Source organism: Bacillus rossius, chromosome 6 (genome assembly GCF_032445375.1).
Source record: "Bacillus rossius redtenbacheri isolate Brsri chromosome 6, Brsri_v3, whole genome shotgun sequence".
Classification (NCBI taxonomy): domain Eukaryota; kingdom Metazoa; phylum Arthropoda; class Insecta; order Phasmatodea; family Bacillidae; genus Bacillus; species Bacillus rossius.
Window position 1 is genome coordinate 66,448,982 of NC_086334.1, and position 17,732 is coordinate 66,466,713.

Genomic DNA, 17,732 nt, shown 5'->3' on the forward strand with positions numbered 1-17,732 from the left:
GCAATTTTTGTTGTTTTTTTATTTTTTTTCCAAACAGAATGCCCCGACGAATCCAAACACTTACAATTGTTCATTCACTCGTTCCACATGTATATGCCCGTCGAACAGATGCTCGTAGTTCGCATGATGAGAATTTACCGAAAAAAAAATATCGTCCTTCAGTAAAGTTTAACTGCAAGTACACGAAGATGGTGCGACCTCGAAGAGGACCGCACCCAGCGAAAACGAATTCCGCCCCGAGCCAACTGCCGACGAAGGTGGCCGCAATTTCTAATTCATTGTCCGAAAAAAAATAAAACAAATTAGGTTGATTTAATATTCGGCCTGGCTCCGACCACCAACGTGAAATTATCTATTAGTACATTACATTATAATTCAGTGAGAAGCCACCGAACGCGACCTACTGTGGCAGCGATCGACAGACGACTGGTGAAGTCTGGCCACTCTCTTCTCCACGCAGGGAGGAGAAGTCACCTGACCTCACCGACCAATCACACGCACGCTTCATTCACTCTACAGATATTAGCCAATCACAGAACAAGTTACAATACATGAGAAAATCTTTTACACACAGAACACTGGGCTTCCCCTGATCAGTCTCTTTTCAATTTCACATCGAAATCGGGGACTTCCATTCTCGTTCTCTCTCCCACACCGTGAGAGAGCAGTTATCACACATTTCCCACGACCAGTGGAGAATCACCGTCTATCTCAGTTGGCGGGGAAGCACTGTTCCTTTCTCACTCCCACTTACAGGCCTCTCATGCCTCTCTTTCTACACATCACCCCAGCCCAGACACAGTCCCGTGATTTATAATTATATTACAACACGTTAATAAAAATTAAGAATAATAATTATAATACAATTTACTTTACCAAATTAAACTTATTGAGAAAAACCTGAATAAGTAGGCCTAAACACGTAAAAATTCTAGACCAGCGACTTCTTTGTGAATAATTATATAAAAAATAGCAATGATTAAAAATGTCTAATAAAGTTTAAAATACCTTCTTAAAACACAAAGCAAGTGCAAACATCAACCCTAAAATACATGAAAACGGTAAAATATAATTAGAAAGATTTTTTTAAGAAATATTTACATTCATGAAAATAGTTTAAAGAAAAATTATTTAATTAGGAGGGCAGGGTTCTGCAACATTACATTACCCCCCCAACTTTTCAATTAAATTAACACTACATTTAATTGAAAAGTTACAAAAGTGAAAAAACTAATCTGTACAAAATAAACACAAAACATCCTGAGAAATAAATGTATCCAGTAGTTACTACCCTTGTTTATATATAATTTCAAAAAACTGTTTCTTAAATATTGCAATATTAATTCCTTGTCAAAAAAGCCAAAAATTTGAAAACATCTCTCTTACTACAAAAGGTCAACAACTCTTAACAAATGGTTATCTCCCTCTCATCAGTGCAAAATACAAATAACTTTGAAACTGGTTTCTCTATAAGCTTCAAGCAGACACCCCCTGGTCAACGAAGACTCTTCAATAACAACAAAAAACTCTGAACAACTTACTTTTACAACCGTGGAACCTCAACACCAGCTGTAATAAACTCCATAACTACCTCAACGACGACAAATAAACACAAAAACTTCAACATCTTCAAAAACTTATACCTCGGAAGAAAAATCGACGACGACAACAAATCTTCAACTCCAGGAATTACGTCTCCATGACCACCTTAACGACGATAACAACTTCTCAACGACGATAAAAACTTCCAACCTCAACGACGATGACACATAACCTCCAAACAAATTATCTCCTTTAAAATCCCTTAAAAAACCAGTTACCATTATTCTCTGCTGCTCATGGAAAAACTCCTCAAATCTCATGGAACAACCACTTTAACCCACAAATTAACCAATATCTCCACTCTTCATATCTGCACTAATAAAAACTTGACAACACTATCGTTTTAAAACTGTTGACACAAATTTTTCTTACTTCCTTCAAAAAAACAACTTATCAAATTTTAAGACTCTTACAATACCATTATCATTAACTTCAACCACTGGATAACCCTTATTTCAAAATCAGAACTAGACTGCTCCACATTGATAACCCATGAACTATTAACTTCTGAACAGAGCCATCAACTTCCTAAGACACTGACACTCACATAGTTAACTTTCCACAATAAATACAACTCCAAAAAAACATTAAATTAGTTATTTGAAACTTTAAAATTTTTTTATAACACACTACCTTATCACTCATCATATTCAAATTTTCTTATTAAAAAGTTACACCACCTTATACTATTTACACCAAAATATAAACTTAATTCTTTATCCATACTGCATTTTAATTTGTTGACATTCACTTACCTATCTTAGTATCATTGACCATAATATAAAAATTACACAAAAACATTATTATCACACATAAAAATACACAAATTTACTCTTATTCCAACCTCCTTCTCCATCATTCCTAGCTCCCGAGCTAGCCGAAAGGTAAGGGGCTCTCAATTACAACCCTTTTAGCTGCTAGTCAGCTCGGCTAACCTATTTCCAAATTACACACAAAAATACACAAAGTCCTACCCACTTTCTTTATCTTCCTTCATTACTCCCTTCTTCCTAACTCCCGAGCTAGCCGAAAGGTAAGGGACGCTCAATTACAACCCTTTTAGCTGCTAGTCAGCTCGGCTAACCTTTTAACGAAATTTAAAACAAAAAATTATACAAAGCTATACACAAATATACACTGCACTTGTCAAAAATTTAAGCTTTACATACCTTACTTAAATTTCCATAAAACAACAAATTGACATTCCTACAGTCATGGCATGACAAACACTTCATTATGACACAGTCGTATGTTTCTATTCTTCAAAAACAAATTACATGAACTAATGCCCTTCCTTAGGTTTCAAACCATATCTTCCCTTTCAGCAACAACAGCAAATAAAATTAACCTTGATGAGGGGTGGGAGCGACCAAGGAGAAGGGATGCACCCTTGCAAAAAAAAAACATCGGACTCCATGCCAGAAACGCATTTAAAATTAACCTCCTGGCCCCCCAGCTGCCTCACAAAACACATTACACCAAGAAAAATACCTTTGCTGCATTATTTTGGGCAATACCAAAATTCACCTAAACTCTGGCCATCATGAACACACAACTGCTTCTGCAGCTTCAAAACTCGACGACTGTTATTCATTAACGTTTAGTATTACACTTCATACCTTTCATATAGGATATTGACACCCTGTCATTTATCCAAAACAAATATTTAGCATTACCAATAGGTGGAATTTTCATTTAAAAAATTTAACCATTTCAAAATTATATCATTTTCCTGAAAACATAACTCATAATAGATTTCAGTTAACATCTTCCCATGACACAGCATTAAACAAACAAACCATTTCCCAAGTGCAATGAAATTCTCACAATGTAAAGCATTTTTTCACATAATATTTAATAACTGTCTACTCAAAAAGAATTTATACCATTATTATTATTACAACAGAAAATATTCACATTAACTTTGATGTATTTATCCTCCTTCTCTTTAAAATCCTTATTATTCATCTTAAAAATTTGCTGTCATAAATATTTTGTACATTCCTACATTACACCATAACTATTCTTCAAAAAAATACAAAAACTCTACAAAAACAAAACATTATTAAAAAGTACACAATTCAAAAAATACCAAAAAATTCTGAAAAACTTTACAAAAAAATGGAAAAAATTGCAAAAAAATTTAAAAAACATCAAACACAACAAAACTAGTTTTGACTCTACCCCTCCATCTCGGCCGTGGGCCAAACACGCCAACACACACTGTTTCCAGAGGTTGCATCACCCCTGTCCATTTACTATTACTTTCTTTTGCCTTTGAACAGAACAAAAAACTGTTTACTATCTCGTCGATAGTTCTGTACACATGCTTCCACACCAAAAACCTCTGATCATGTTGCACAATTTTACTCACATGTATCGGTGCGAAAATTTCAGTTTGTACCCTATTCGGTACACACAACCCACATCTTGGTGTATCACTGCTTACATTTGGAAAAAATCTCCCTTTTAACATTTCTCTGCAATCTGTAAAATTCAATTTACCGATTACTTCCTCAGCAAACTCATCCTTAAGTGTATCTGAAAACATTTTCATTTCAATTTCTACTTCTCTCATTTGTTTACACATAATCCTGATTCCATGTGTATTTCCCCTGGATTTACTAACCTTTACAACCACATTGTCCACATTTCCCTTGTTTACCCCATCTAAGACTTTTTCACATTTATTCTCAATGTTTACATGCTCACGTACATCATGCACAATAACTTCAACATTTTCTTTCGACACTATTATTTCACTTTCACAAGTTTCTACATTAGTTTGTACCCTTTCCACTTGTGATTCACAGCTCTCAACCCTTTGTTTACCAGTGTGAATTTCCTCATTTACATCAGTTTGTACATCAAGTTTACCCTCTATGAACTAACCCCTGCCGTAACTGTTTACAAATTTCATCCTTCATTTGTGACAATCCCTGTTTTATTTCCTGATTGTATTGTTCAATTTTCTGGTTCATTGACAATAGTAATTGTATGATTTGGTCTGACCCCCCCATAACCTTAACTGGGCTACTAATCGTCATAATGAATTATACAAATTACAAAAATTTTACCACAAATCTTTTTCGAATGCTCATAACAAAAGAAAAACAATATAAACAATTAATCTAGTTCCATTTTTCGTCTTGCTCTTTTCGGCGACTCATCTCACGTTGTCCCGCGAAGTGACGATCTCGATGTCTGGCAATGAGGTCCTGAAGTCCCGCGTTGAGAAAGGCCTGAAGTACCATGATGCCTTGGGTCGCTCTGTCCCTCGATGTACCGCTTTCCGCCGTCTCTGGAACTCTTCACTCGCTGCAGCAGCCAGTCAACTCTCGCCGCGGAGAAAAACTGCATTCACCGCTCAGCTGCGCCGAAAGTTCTGGGAGATCATCTTTGTTTACCGCCGAAAATGTCCGTCTTGCTCTCAGGGTCGTGTCCAAATTCAAGCCCCACGTTGGGCGCCAAATATAACGGTTCGTTATATACAAAATAAACAGTTCAACGCCGATTGCAATTTTTGTTGTTTTTTTATTTTTTTTCCAAACAGAATGCCCCGACGAATCCAAACACTTACAATTGTTCATTCACTCGTTCCACATGTATATGCCCGTCGAACAGATGCTCGTAGTTCGCATGATGAGAATTTACCGAAAAAAAAATATCGTCCTTCAGTAAAGTTTAACTGCAAGTACACGAAGATGGTGCGACCTCGAAGAGGACCGCACCCAGCGAAAACGAATTCCGCCCCGAGCCAACTGCCGACGAAGGTGGCCGCAATTTCTAATTCATTGTCCGAAAAAAAATAAAACAAATTAGGTTGATTTAATATTCGGCCTGGCTCCGACCACCAACGTGAAATTATCTATTAGTACATTACATTATAATTCAGTGAGAAGCCACCGAACGCGACCTACTGTGGCAGCGATCGACAGACGACTGGTGAAGTCTGGCCACTCTCTTCTCCACGCAGGAAGGAGAAGTCACCTGACCTCACCGACCAATCACACGCACGCTTCATTCACTCTACAGATATTAGCCAATCACAGAACAAGTTACAATACATGAGAAAATCTTTTACACACAGAACACTGGGCTTCCCCTGATCAGTCTCTTTTCAATTTCACATCGAAATCGGGGACTTCCATTCTCGTTCTCTCTCCCACACCGTGAGAGAGCAGTTATCACACATTTCCCACGACCAGTGGAGAATCACCGTCTATCTCAGTTGGCGGGGAAGCACTGTTCCTTTCTCACTCCCACTTACAGGCCTCTCATGCCTCTCTTTCTAACCATCACACCAGCCCAGACACAGTCCCGTGATTTATAATTATATTACAACACGTTAATAAAAATTAAGAATAATAATTATAATACAATTTACTTTACCAAATTAAACTTATTGAGAAAAACCTGAATAAGTAGGCCTAAACACGTAAAAATCTAGACCAGCGACTTCTTTGTGAATAATTATATAAAAAATAGCAATGATTAAAAATGTCTAATAAAGTTTAAAATACCTTCTTAAAACACAAAGCAAGTGCAAACATCAACCCTAAAATACATGAAAACGGTAAAATATAATTAGAAAGATTTTTTTAAGAAATATTTACATTCATGAAAATAGTTTAAAGAAAAATTATTTAATTAGGAGGGCAGGGTTCTGCAACATTACAAATTGTTGAAGGAAACAAAAAACTTCTTTGATTGAGATACATACTTAACTAGCCAACCAATTTACAAAAAATATTACTGAGACTAAAGTTAAATAATTAGTCAAGTAAAATACCATGATTAACAGAATCAAAAGCTTAGCTGGGTCAAAACAGCAAGCATCCATCTACTTGACCTCTATGAATTACTTGATAATGATGGGATTAAGAAAAGAAATGATATTGGTGGAAGTAGACATTCAGTTTCTAAACCAGGATTTTCACATCTCAAACTAGTTTGATAAAATGCCAAAATTTCTTAGGATTATACTTAAATTTGTCATCAATAGCTCTGGTCCAATTTATCTTGTCACAATAAATTAGTACTTGTATATGTTTCATTAGTTAATAACCCATGGATTTGCTCGTGGCAACTTAGGATATTGCTGATATTGCACCACTGTCAGACATTTTTGTGAATAATGACAATAGTTTAACTAAAAAAAATCACTTTGAATATGAGATATATTTAAGATTTCATTCATAACAAAACTATACCAAGTTGAAATATGTATTGTAAAAAGTACCTCAAGAATGAAGAATCAACACACAGTGTCACACCTGAGGCAAGGGCCTACATGGATGGAATAGAGCTGACTCTCATAGGAGCTGGAGGGAGAATGCATCAGGGGAGATGAGGTATGACTTCGTGCGGGAAACGGAATACCTTGAGAAAACCCACACATTTCCCACTTGCGAAAATCAGAGTTTGACTCCGCCTGGTTGTGGGGGAGGGGGTTTAGGAAGGGGGAGAAAGGAGTTGAATGTTCTAACCTTGAACACCGTGCCTCTTACTGTTGTAAAATGTATATTGATTAATTTTAAATATTATTTAAGTGTGCTGATTTTATAAATCTCGTTTTAGTGTGTTCCAAGATATATTATCTTAATGAAATCACACTTATCACTCTTTTTGTTTTCATTTTCTGAAATAGCTCATTTTAAAATTTGTGAAACATGCACATTTTTATTTAACTTAAATTTATATTTTGTCATCTCTGAAATTTTCACTTCCATTTATTTGATTATATGCACAGAATTATTAAAATTAAACTTCCCACTTTTTCACTTCATTATAGACACCTAAATTATTTGAAGATTTTTGAAACAATTGCATCTTAATTTAAAATGTATAATACTGGTATCAATTTCCTTATCATATGTGTGAATATATTACCAGTAATCCTTAGTACTAATAAAACTGAATTCAAAAAATAATAATACACCCACCCACTTGATTAGATTTGTTTATGATTTTTTATAAATTTTTTGCAAAGTTTTCATTTTTTTCAGTTCTAGGTGATATGTGCAGTAAAAACCACTGCTACTATTATAACTTAAAGAAAAAATTAATAGCTATCTATTGAAGTGCAACTTTTTGTTTGAAAAATAGAATAAAATTTTATTTTATAAAACTAAAACATGTTTTCATTGTTTTATAAACTGAAAAATTAAAAAAAAATATTTAAAATTTAAGTATTTTTTTCATCAGCGACAGAATGATTTATGTATTTATATAATGTAATTTTTTTAATATGTTAAAAATAATAATCAAATAATAAACTAAACAAATAATTTCAAAGAATACAAGAGTGTAGTGCTCGATATAAGTTTCCTAAATTTTATATCACCCAAGTCTGTTTGTTACGATAGTCATTATGAAAATGAAAGAGAGTGACACACACTTTTATTTCATTAAAATTAATCGTTGTGTTTATAACTTTATTCTTATTTTAAGCTTATTAAACAAAAATTACTTAATATTGAGTCGTAGTTTATTATATTAGTGTTGAACAAATTATTTAAAATTAAAGATTTTTTTCTTTTACTTGTTTGATGAAATGAAAGTGCCATTTTTTTTAGTGTTTTAAATATAATTTGATTTATTACTTTTAAGTTCAATTTAATTAATTTTTTATAAATGCCTCGAAATGCACCACAAAATAAATTATTTAAAAAAATAATAAAAAAAGACTGTATACAGTTGTAGCTCATTTTGTCGCTGTTGAACAAATTACTTAAAATGTCCCCAAAATTCAAAGAGAACCCCCACGAGGGGGATGATGGTGCCTGAAGGCCTCAGAAGTCTGTCGAAATCAACGTACTTCAATTTACCTGACTTTACATCAATCAGGGACAAATTAAATTCACCTGATGGGGGGGGGTTTAGGTTTTCGAATGGTTCGGAAACACTACAAATCGAAAGAGAAATTATTTTTGAAAGATTTGAAATTTTGTGGCATTTATTCCTCCCTCCCCACCAACTTGAGAAGGGCAGTCGACTTCAGCCAAATTTCCCACCCTGCCCCTGCCTCATGGATACAAAAAAAGCATAGTTGTCTATAGCTTGAAAGTACTGTAGTTTTTTTTCCACTGCCCCCCCCCCCCCCCCCCCCAAATCCTACACCTCATACTGTATACATTATTGTATGTCATTGGTTCTACAACAAAAGGATGAGACCTTCGTTGAGGGCCGGCTCACAATTTTATTAAATGCTTCGAAAACCTCACACAGCACATGTTCAATATAGCGTGAGACAACACATGATATAGTCGCCGAAAACAATTTTGTGTAGTCCGGCGAATGAAAGCACATGTTAGACTTGAAGAGTGACCCAGAAAAGGTACTTTTTTTTTTGTTGATAAAATGACCATTTCATTGAGGGAAAAGGAGAAGGGGGGAGATTGCCCTACCGATACGTAATATACCTCTAAGTGCACCACAAAATCAATTTTCAAAGTCCCAAAAATTTAGGAGGCAAATGAAAACCCCCTACAACACCACAACTGAGGCCCCACCCGAGGGGTGCAATGGTGCCGGATGACCTCGGGAACATGTCAAAATCAACATAATTCAATTTTCTTGACTTTCAAAAAATTGGGGGCAAATAAAACTTTCTTCATGGAGTGACTAGGGGGGAGGGGGTAATTGAAACCCTAGCACATTTTACACTGTGCCCCAGCCTCTTAATCGAAAACACTCCAAACTGAAAGAGGATATATTTTTAAAATTTTTGAAATTTTGTGGGTTGACCTCTTGAGGGTAGGTATGTGAAAAGGTGTGGAAGGGGGGGGGGGGGCAGCCAACCACTGGCGAATTTCCCACCATGCCTCGGCCTCTTGAATACAAAAAAAAAGTTAATGAACATAGCTCAAAAGAAAGTAGTGGTTTTTTGCCCATAGCTCGAAAGTAGCAGTTTTCTGACCCTATGACCTTCCCACCCTCTCTCGTCAGATCATAGTCATAAAATTATTATATTGTCATCCGAATTACTATACTTGCAAAGTTCCAAATCAACACGACAATTAGAAGTAGGTTAAATTGGCAATCAAGATTTGATTAGATAATTAATTACAAGTGAAGCTAATAAAAGTCTGTTAAAAAGAAATCGCCTTGAACATAATTCTTTATATAACCTAAAATTTTAAATATATTTGATGCCATGTTTGTTTCAACACACCCTAATTTTACATTTATTTCAAGCTGCTTTCATGATCTAGCAAGATGTTTACTTTTTAAAGTCTAACCATAAGATTTTAAATACAAAATATTTAATATAAAGTGGTCCAGTAGTTTTTGAGCGATTCTCGGACAAACAAAGACGTGACGGACGCATGAAGCGATAACGTGTTTCAAATTTCAGTCAACGCCATCTATTCAGGAAATTCAAAACTAAACTGTCATTAGCGCCGTTAATTTGCTAACCGCTAAAAGCTTCACAAAGCAGATGGATCTCGTCAATGAGAAGGGTAGGAATTATCTATACAAAAATGTGGTTTTTATGTAATATTTCTGGCACCCGTCATTGTAGCGAGATAAAATACATACCAGTTTTTAATTCAAAAAATAAACAGACCAACAGACAGATACAGTTTTATGATAGTATAGATGTAATGTGAAAAAAGGAACAAAAAAACATACAGTCAAACCTCTCTCAAACAACCCCTCACGGTTCCCAGGAATAGGGTCGTAATAGATGTTTACCGAAATTTTCATTTCATTTCACCCCCCCCCCCCTCCTTCCCAAACCGCTACTCGCTAACCAGCCGTACAATGGCAGGATGCTGTCACTCACAATGCTAGACGGCTTTGCTTTAAACCCACTTCAACCTTCATGACAAGTCCGTCGCCCTACATGCCACCTCTAAAGAAAATATGTGTTAGTTTACATGTATGTTTTCTGATTTCCGTAGTTAAATACACTAGAACCCCGATGTCACGAACCCCGGATTTAACGAAGCAGTGATTTTACGAATACATTCTCGGGAACCGTCAAAAAATTGGACATTTTGACCAAAATGTGAAAATCAGAAGAAAAAAAAAAAAACGAAATGAAAGATCATTAAAATCTGTTAATTTTAACACACAGCGTATTAATACAGTAGAATCCCGCCGATGCGACCCCCCTCTGATGCGTCCATTCCGTTTATACAACCGTTTTTTGAGAAATAGTGAAAAATTTGAGCAGAGAAAGTCGAAAATTTGAGTAAAATCGGCTGAAAAACAAGTCTGTTACACTTTGTTGGGCGCTATGTGTTCACGTTTATCTTGGCGAGAGCTGTACTGTAAGCAGGCAGGCATACAAAAGACGGCTAAAAATAGATACCACCCCTCTAGACTGTCCACGCTGCAGTGTCTAGCCGAGCTCAGCGCGTCCACTATCGCACGAAAAGCCGTCTCAGTTGTCATGTTATCTTACACCTTCTGCGTGAGAAACTGTCAGCATCCTCCTCCCCTCCCACACCGCGTGCGGCAAAAGCCAGGTTGTATAGTCAATTCTCGGTCAAATAAATATTTTTTAGGGGCTTATAAGACTGTCCTTCGCCGTTAATAAAAACTTTATGAGTTTAAGTTATTATGATACAATTTGTTTATTAGTCATACGGCAGTTTCTGCTAAAAAATCACTAATACCTCAAATTTTATTGAGTAGAAAAATTTAGCAGGGCCGTAAATATATTTATTTTACTGCATAGTTATTTTTCCATCTGCATTCGAACGTGTTTTTTTTTTCTTTTTTCTTTTTTACGCTGTGAAGGGTTGTGGAAAAGATAATTGCTTGAACTGTCAAAATAAACATCGCTGACGGCAAGGGCGGGAGCGCATCCAGTCGGTCTGTCGCTATGATTATCTACTCCAAAAACATGTCACAGCATTTCAGGAGAGCATTGTTCTTATATCTTTCGTTTATAGCCGAATGTTTTCTACCTGATCCACACAAGTTCCTTCGCCACGTTTTTAACGAAAATAACAACCAGCCGGCTAGCATAACCGAACTCGCGTGACGTGAATTCACTTAAGGAAATGGGTGTCGTTTGGGGCTGGCTTAAGGCTAAGATCCTGAGTTTCTCGCGAGCGGGCAAAGACACGTATAGTTATCTACGTCCTCAACAGAGCTCTGGCAACAAGCAGTTGTTAAAAAACCGCACCAATTTTAACTCCATTTTATCAAGCCAGAAACAATCATCTCTCACAATTCTTTCTATCGAAATGCCTTTCGTTGTCCAAACAACAAAGTCACAACACTTCCTTCGTGTGATGTGCAATTGCCCTTGCACTTGATAGAAGTAATTATGAGAGCGATTCAAGCAAAGCTCACCATCGGCAACTCTGCAAAAGAACGATTTGAGTTGCACTGCCGCATCTAAAGGGTTAAGTTCTCTTGCAGAGTATGGACATTTCACCTCCACCAAACCATCATCACCAACTAAACCATCGGGAGAAGCTGCAAGAAAGCAATGCTGAAGGTCAACAAAGAGACCACACTGTTGAACAGTATGGCCTGTTTTTCCTTCGTACAAAGAAACAGCTACACGCTCATTTGCAAGGCCATGAATTGTGGCAGCATTCTCCAATACACAACTGTACACAATCGCTTCCACGGTCACTTTACATGAAGTGTTTTCCCTCATTTTACAGACACGTCCGAAAAAGGAAGCAGTAACTCGTTTTATCCGCTCCTTCATCCACAACTGACTGCTTCCTTGATCTCGTGTCTGCACCTCCAGATAATTTCTTTTTTGCACTGTAAGTTCTATGCTTCTCATCACAGACTCAGTCAGAACCTCTAGTTCATGACCAGAGGCTGGAGGCTGAGTTGCGTGAGGACCATAGCTCTTATCACCATGTGGCTTAGATGATTCCGATTTTCGTGGTGCGTGAGGATTCATGTCCAGCCTTCGCCTACAGTTTGCCTGCTGTTTCTGTCTTTTTGCTATTAATCGCTTCACAGTCACTCCAGGGCTGTGACCTGTGATCGCCTTCATAGTTTGTCCATGCCATTTGTAGCGAAGTTGGAAAGACAAACCTGCAGCAGTGGCCCTCCGGCTGTAAGACCCCTATTGTGAACGGTTAATCTGCTTACCGCCTGCCATCCTCGCTACTAATGACATGTACATTTCTGCTTAGTTGGTTGTGAGATCCATTACAAGTGCTTGTGACTTTGCTCTCACTCAGTCAAAAGCTTGTTTGACTCCCACAACCAATTCACGAGGCAATGAATCATAACTGCAGGGATTCGCTGATGTACCAGCTCTCTCACACACTTCTAAATGGCATAACTTATGATCTCCAAACACATGGTTTGGCACATTTAGAAGTGCTGATTGAAGTTGCACAGAATTACCCCCACAGTTGCTGATACAACCTCTTGCACAGCGACAAAGGGCTTGGATTTTCGACTGGCTGAGATGCCGTGTATGGCTGCCCTTGGCCATGGCATAAAGATTCATTTTAAGATTCTTCACGACATGGTTAGCACATTCAATCTTTTCAACATCTCTCCCATACGAAACATTTGCAATTATGGCTGCATGCACACTGGAATCACCATCACCAACAAACTTCTTAAATTGAAGTTTGTACTTGTCTTCACAGAACCGGAATCCTTCCACTATAATGTCTGGCTCCATTGCAGTGGAAGAGTCAGACCAGTTCCGGAAACACAAGTGCGGTGTGTGCTCCATTTCCATTCGTTCGCTCTGAATGCATGCGGTACAATATTTGTTTCTCACACCAAGGAATAACAATTTTTTAGTGTAGAACCCAATTATTTTAACCTTTATCTGCACCCTGCCTGCAAAGGGAAGTGGAATGGGGGTAGTTAAGAGCTGACAGCGGTCGACAGGAAGTGGTATCTATTTTTAGATATGCGCTGCCTACGGCTATACAGCACTCGGCAAGAGAAACGCAGTAACACACTACTCACCACAAGAAACTTATTTTCTGTCCGATTTTCTTTGGATTTTCGGCAATTTTTCACGGTTCCGCGAAATCGGGTTGTAATAGAGAGGTGGTCGCAATAAATGGGGTCGCAACAAAAAGGTTTTACTGTATTATTGTTTCTTTTATAAAGTTTTTTTTTTGAGCAAGTATAAGCTCCCGAGAGAACCAGCAGGGGTAGTTAGAAGTTTGTATAGAAATTTCAGGGAAAACATGACACTATTGAACAAACAAGTAGTCAGCTGATCCAATAAGAAGTCAACATCAGATGAATCGTAAAATTACACCAGTCATAACTTCTTATAGAGTAATAAAATCCAAGGAAGTCGACATCTTTATAATTTCTGGTAATGTAAGATGGAGTGTTTGAAGATTTACTGTCGAGTGTTAAAGTTGTCAGTAATGCAGGATAATAAGTATCTTCTTTGTCGAGAGCTTCTTGAACAGGAACCACTGAAGACTTAAAGTTAAGTAAGCACTGAACGTTAGAATTATTGATGAGTTATGTCAATGCATTATTATGGGATTGGTTCAAAACCTGGAGCATAATTGTCACCTAAAATAATTAAATCATCTTGATAGGACGAGAGTTTTTCTTCAAGAGCATCAAAGTACACTTGATATGTTATTGTTATGGTTTGCGGGAGTAAATAAATATTAAGGATTAAAAATTTGGTAGAGGTTAATTTAGTTTCACCCAAAACACTTAAATTCTACGGAAATTGAAAGCATTTATTAAATGAACAGATGAAAAACTAGTTTTGTCTGCATTCAGACCACCAGGTTTTTTCTGAATCAGAATTGCATGTCTAATATTTCTAAAAATAAGATGTCTATAAAATAATAAGAGTTGATACTGAGATTGTTTAAACCATGTTTCGGTTAAGCAGATTGGAGTTAACCAGGTTACAAAATTTTTTTTTATAGATTTATATCTGAGACCTATGACAATTTGGTAAAATAATTCACAATCTGTGAGGATAGGATGCACTAAAAACAACGAGACATTAGGATGCTCATCCTGGCACCTGTGCAGAAGTAGAAGCAGACTGGCAAGTAGGGCTGGCCCTTCCTGAGTTGCTTGAATCCAGGTGGGTGGAGATGTTGGATGCCAATCCGAATGAAGCTCACCATAAAAGGGGATGATCTGGCACCCAATTGGCCAAATACAATATTGTTTATTCTAACAAAATCATCTTCAAGGAAAGATACTTGGAAACTACAGTACGTAGGAATTATATTTTGTCCGGAGCTTTGCAACTTTCACATGCGATAAATTAAGCTCGGTAATATACTCAACTATTTCCTGTTCCTGAACTGAAGAATCAAGACGGGTAGCCAAAAGTGCCTTTGTTTTCTTTAAGGCAGGTTTCTTGACAATTTTTAGAAAAGGAATGTTCCTAATTTCAATTTGCAGCTGCGATTTTTTATGTTTGTGATCACGGTTTTCAACAGGGTTTACTTTGGACCTGGACTTGCGTCCGTTTTGCATTAATGAGAAACCATCGTGATCTTGCATCGATGTGTTGGGTGGTGACACCACCGCTGACGGCGCTTTCTCCATGCTGAAAGTGGGTCAGTGGTGCTGTTACCAGTAACATCCATAGTTGCAACATGTTCATGTGGTGCATTCTTACCTTGCAAGCCGCTCCACGAATTCTTAACAAATTGGCTGTAGGACTTGAAATTACCACTATGAGACTGGAAACTTTGTTTGATTTCACTAAGTTCATTCTTAATTTCTGCTTCAGAACAACAGTCCATTAAAAGGGGTTTGAGAATAAGAATACCGTTCTTGAGTTCATCAACCTTTGCACTAAGAGTCACAACTAACTGTATTGATATGATCTTCCATTTTGAATAAATCAAATTTGAAGTCTTCAATCAAAGGTTGACCTTGATTAGCTGACTGACCAAAGATAGATTTCTTAGGTGGTGATTTGAACATGATATTACGATCGGTTTGAGAAATACTTAAAGATGAAACATTATTAAGGGGTAAATCAAACCCCAAAAAATCAGATTGATTCAAATGTGATGAATTAATAATGAATGTACACCATACAGATGGCAGGAAAACCAAACACGGATAAAACAGACCAAGGACCAAGCGCGTACACGTCCATAGGCTGTGAATGCTCGGCCGTGACTAAACCAGAGATAAACGTCACAACATCGAGGTCATCAGGTACAATGAGCTGATGAGATCAGAATGGTATAGTGACCAAATAAAGGCTAAGGAAACAGAAGTACTAAAGTAAAATTCAGCAGCTTACATCAACATCCACAACATTTTCCACTCGCGAAATATATTTTATTTTAGTATAAAACTTAACTTGCCCCCTTTTTTTCCCCTTTGTAGTTGAATCTCAAGAAAATATAAAATCAAGAAAATTAACTTATTAGTTATTAGATACGTTATTCATGTTCTATTTCTTACATCATGGATAGATAGTTTAGTGGTTAGGTGACTTACCAATACATAAATAATAATAAAAAATTCTTTTACCAGTCATAATATGCTAAGTAGCTGCCTTTATAATTATGATTTAAGGAGGTCATTCAACTACAAAAGCAAATAAGTACCCACAAGAATTTCTGTTGTTTGTGGTTTATTAAGGGTGATGCCCTTTGGTGTATTAAATCAGACAATAACAATAATAGTAATTTTTGTGTAAAAGAAAATATGTAATCTTACATTAAATAAAAACATGACTTTACAAAGAAAGGATTGGCCACCCCAGAAAGATATTATTTGTTAGTATTAATTTGATTCACATTACCAATTTATATAATCAGAAATCAATAGAGATTTAAACATTGAAAATGTTCTTCATAATATTTTTTCATTCTTAGAGCACTTAATCCTCTCACGTTAGATGATAGCATTGTAGACAGAGAAAATAACTAGCCTTACAAGTTGATTTACACATCATAATGGCTTATCTCCCGTCCAGTTGGAGCTCATAACATGGAGGGCAGAAGAATGCCTCAGAGTGCATGGAGAGGGAGGGGGGGGAGAGGAAAGGAATTTTTGTTACTCAGGATGGTGAATTCAAAGCCTGGCACAATAGAAGACTTTGGTCGGGGAGCTCAGCTGAAATCCACACTACGCAGAGAAAAATAAAGCATACATTGTAAAAGTGGACTTAAGGCACAAAATGCAAAACTAAGAACAGAAGGGGGATAATACTCCCCTAGTAAGAAACTACATGCCGACTTGCCAATAGTTTGTCGGAGCTACTATTCATACTTTCCAAATAACTATTTAAAAATAGAGGAAAATGTGATAAATTGATATGAAATTACACAATGAAAACTTTTAAAACATTTTGTTGGCAAAAACCACGGCTAAATTGTGATAAGAGAGGGTGGGAGTGTAGGAAAATTAAGTGTAAGTAAACCAAGAATAACTTTACTGATATTGATATTACATTCACTTTTCACAGTGTTTATTGTTTAAGATATTTACCAGAATCACTCATAAATTTAGTGTAACGATGACCATGAATATCGTACAATAGCATTGTGAATAAAGTCACCAATCCTGGCATGCATCCAGGCTGCATGGGCCCAATGAAAGGTCTGGAGGAACACGTGCGTGATCACAGTCTGCCCGGAAGCCGAGCCGAGCCGAGCCGAGCGACGCTGGCACGGCTCAGCGCTGCATGGCCCGCACTTGCTCCTTCACCTCCTCCACCAGCAGCGAGCTCTTCAGCAGGCTCTCGTGTTGGTAGCCCAGGTGCGCGGCTATCAGCTGTAACTTCTTCAGGTTCTGCAACACCCACCAACATCCCCGACTGCCGAGTTCCCTGCTTCCCTCAAACTAGACAGATTAATTGTTTGTCAACTATGATAGCAAATCAAGCAACATGATGGTTTTGAAATAAACATGGTTGCCCTTAAATTTATTTTACCCTAAGTGTAATGACGAATATTATTGTAAATTTTGAATTTTGCACGTCGTACATATCCTATAAATAGTACAAAAGAAAGCTATTTAAGTGTAGTGGTCATAATCTCTTTGCTTCATAAACTGCTCTACAAATTTGCTTTACCTCCTCTATGTCAAATCACATCATAAATATGATGGCAGAACCTGTTCAAAGACAAGACTGGGAGTTACATCAATATAAAAAATCCCTTTCAACACAGCCTTCTGGCATAGGTACATTTATTTCTTCAGGTGGAAAC

The 17,732-nt window shown here is 36.9% G+C and overlaps 1 protein-coding gene across 3 annotated transcripts in view; it reads right to left on the minus strand.

Annotated features, from left to right (window-relative positions):
- The window catches only part of LOC134533276 (BLOC-1-related complex subunit 7), a 58,947-nt gene that overhangs the window by 18,802 nt on the left and 22,413 nt on the right, over positions 1–17,732 (minus strand). For 2 of the 3 annotated variants that reach the window (XM_063370726.1, XM_063370727.1), the window contains one exon: positions 16,938–17,313. In XM_063370726.1, coding sequence (XP_063226796.1) covers positions 17,197–17,313 — 117 coding nt within the window. In that variant the 3' untranslated portion in view covers positions 16,938–17,196. Of the gene's footprint in view, positions 1–16,937; positions 17,314–17,732 lie in introns of those variants that run through there. The other variant, XR_010075291.1, reaches the window with a different exon arrangement.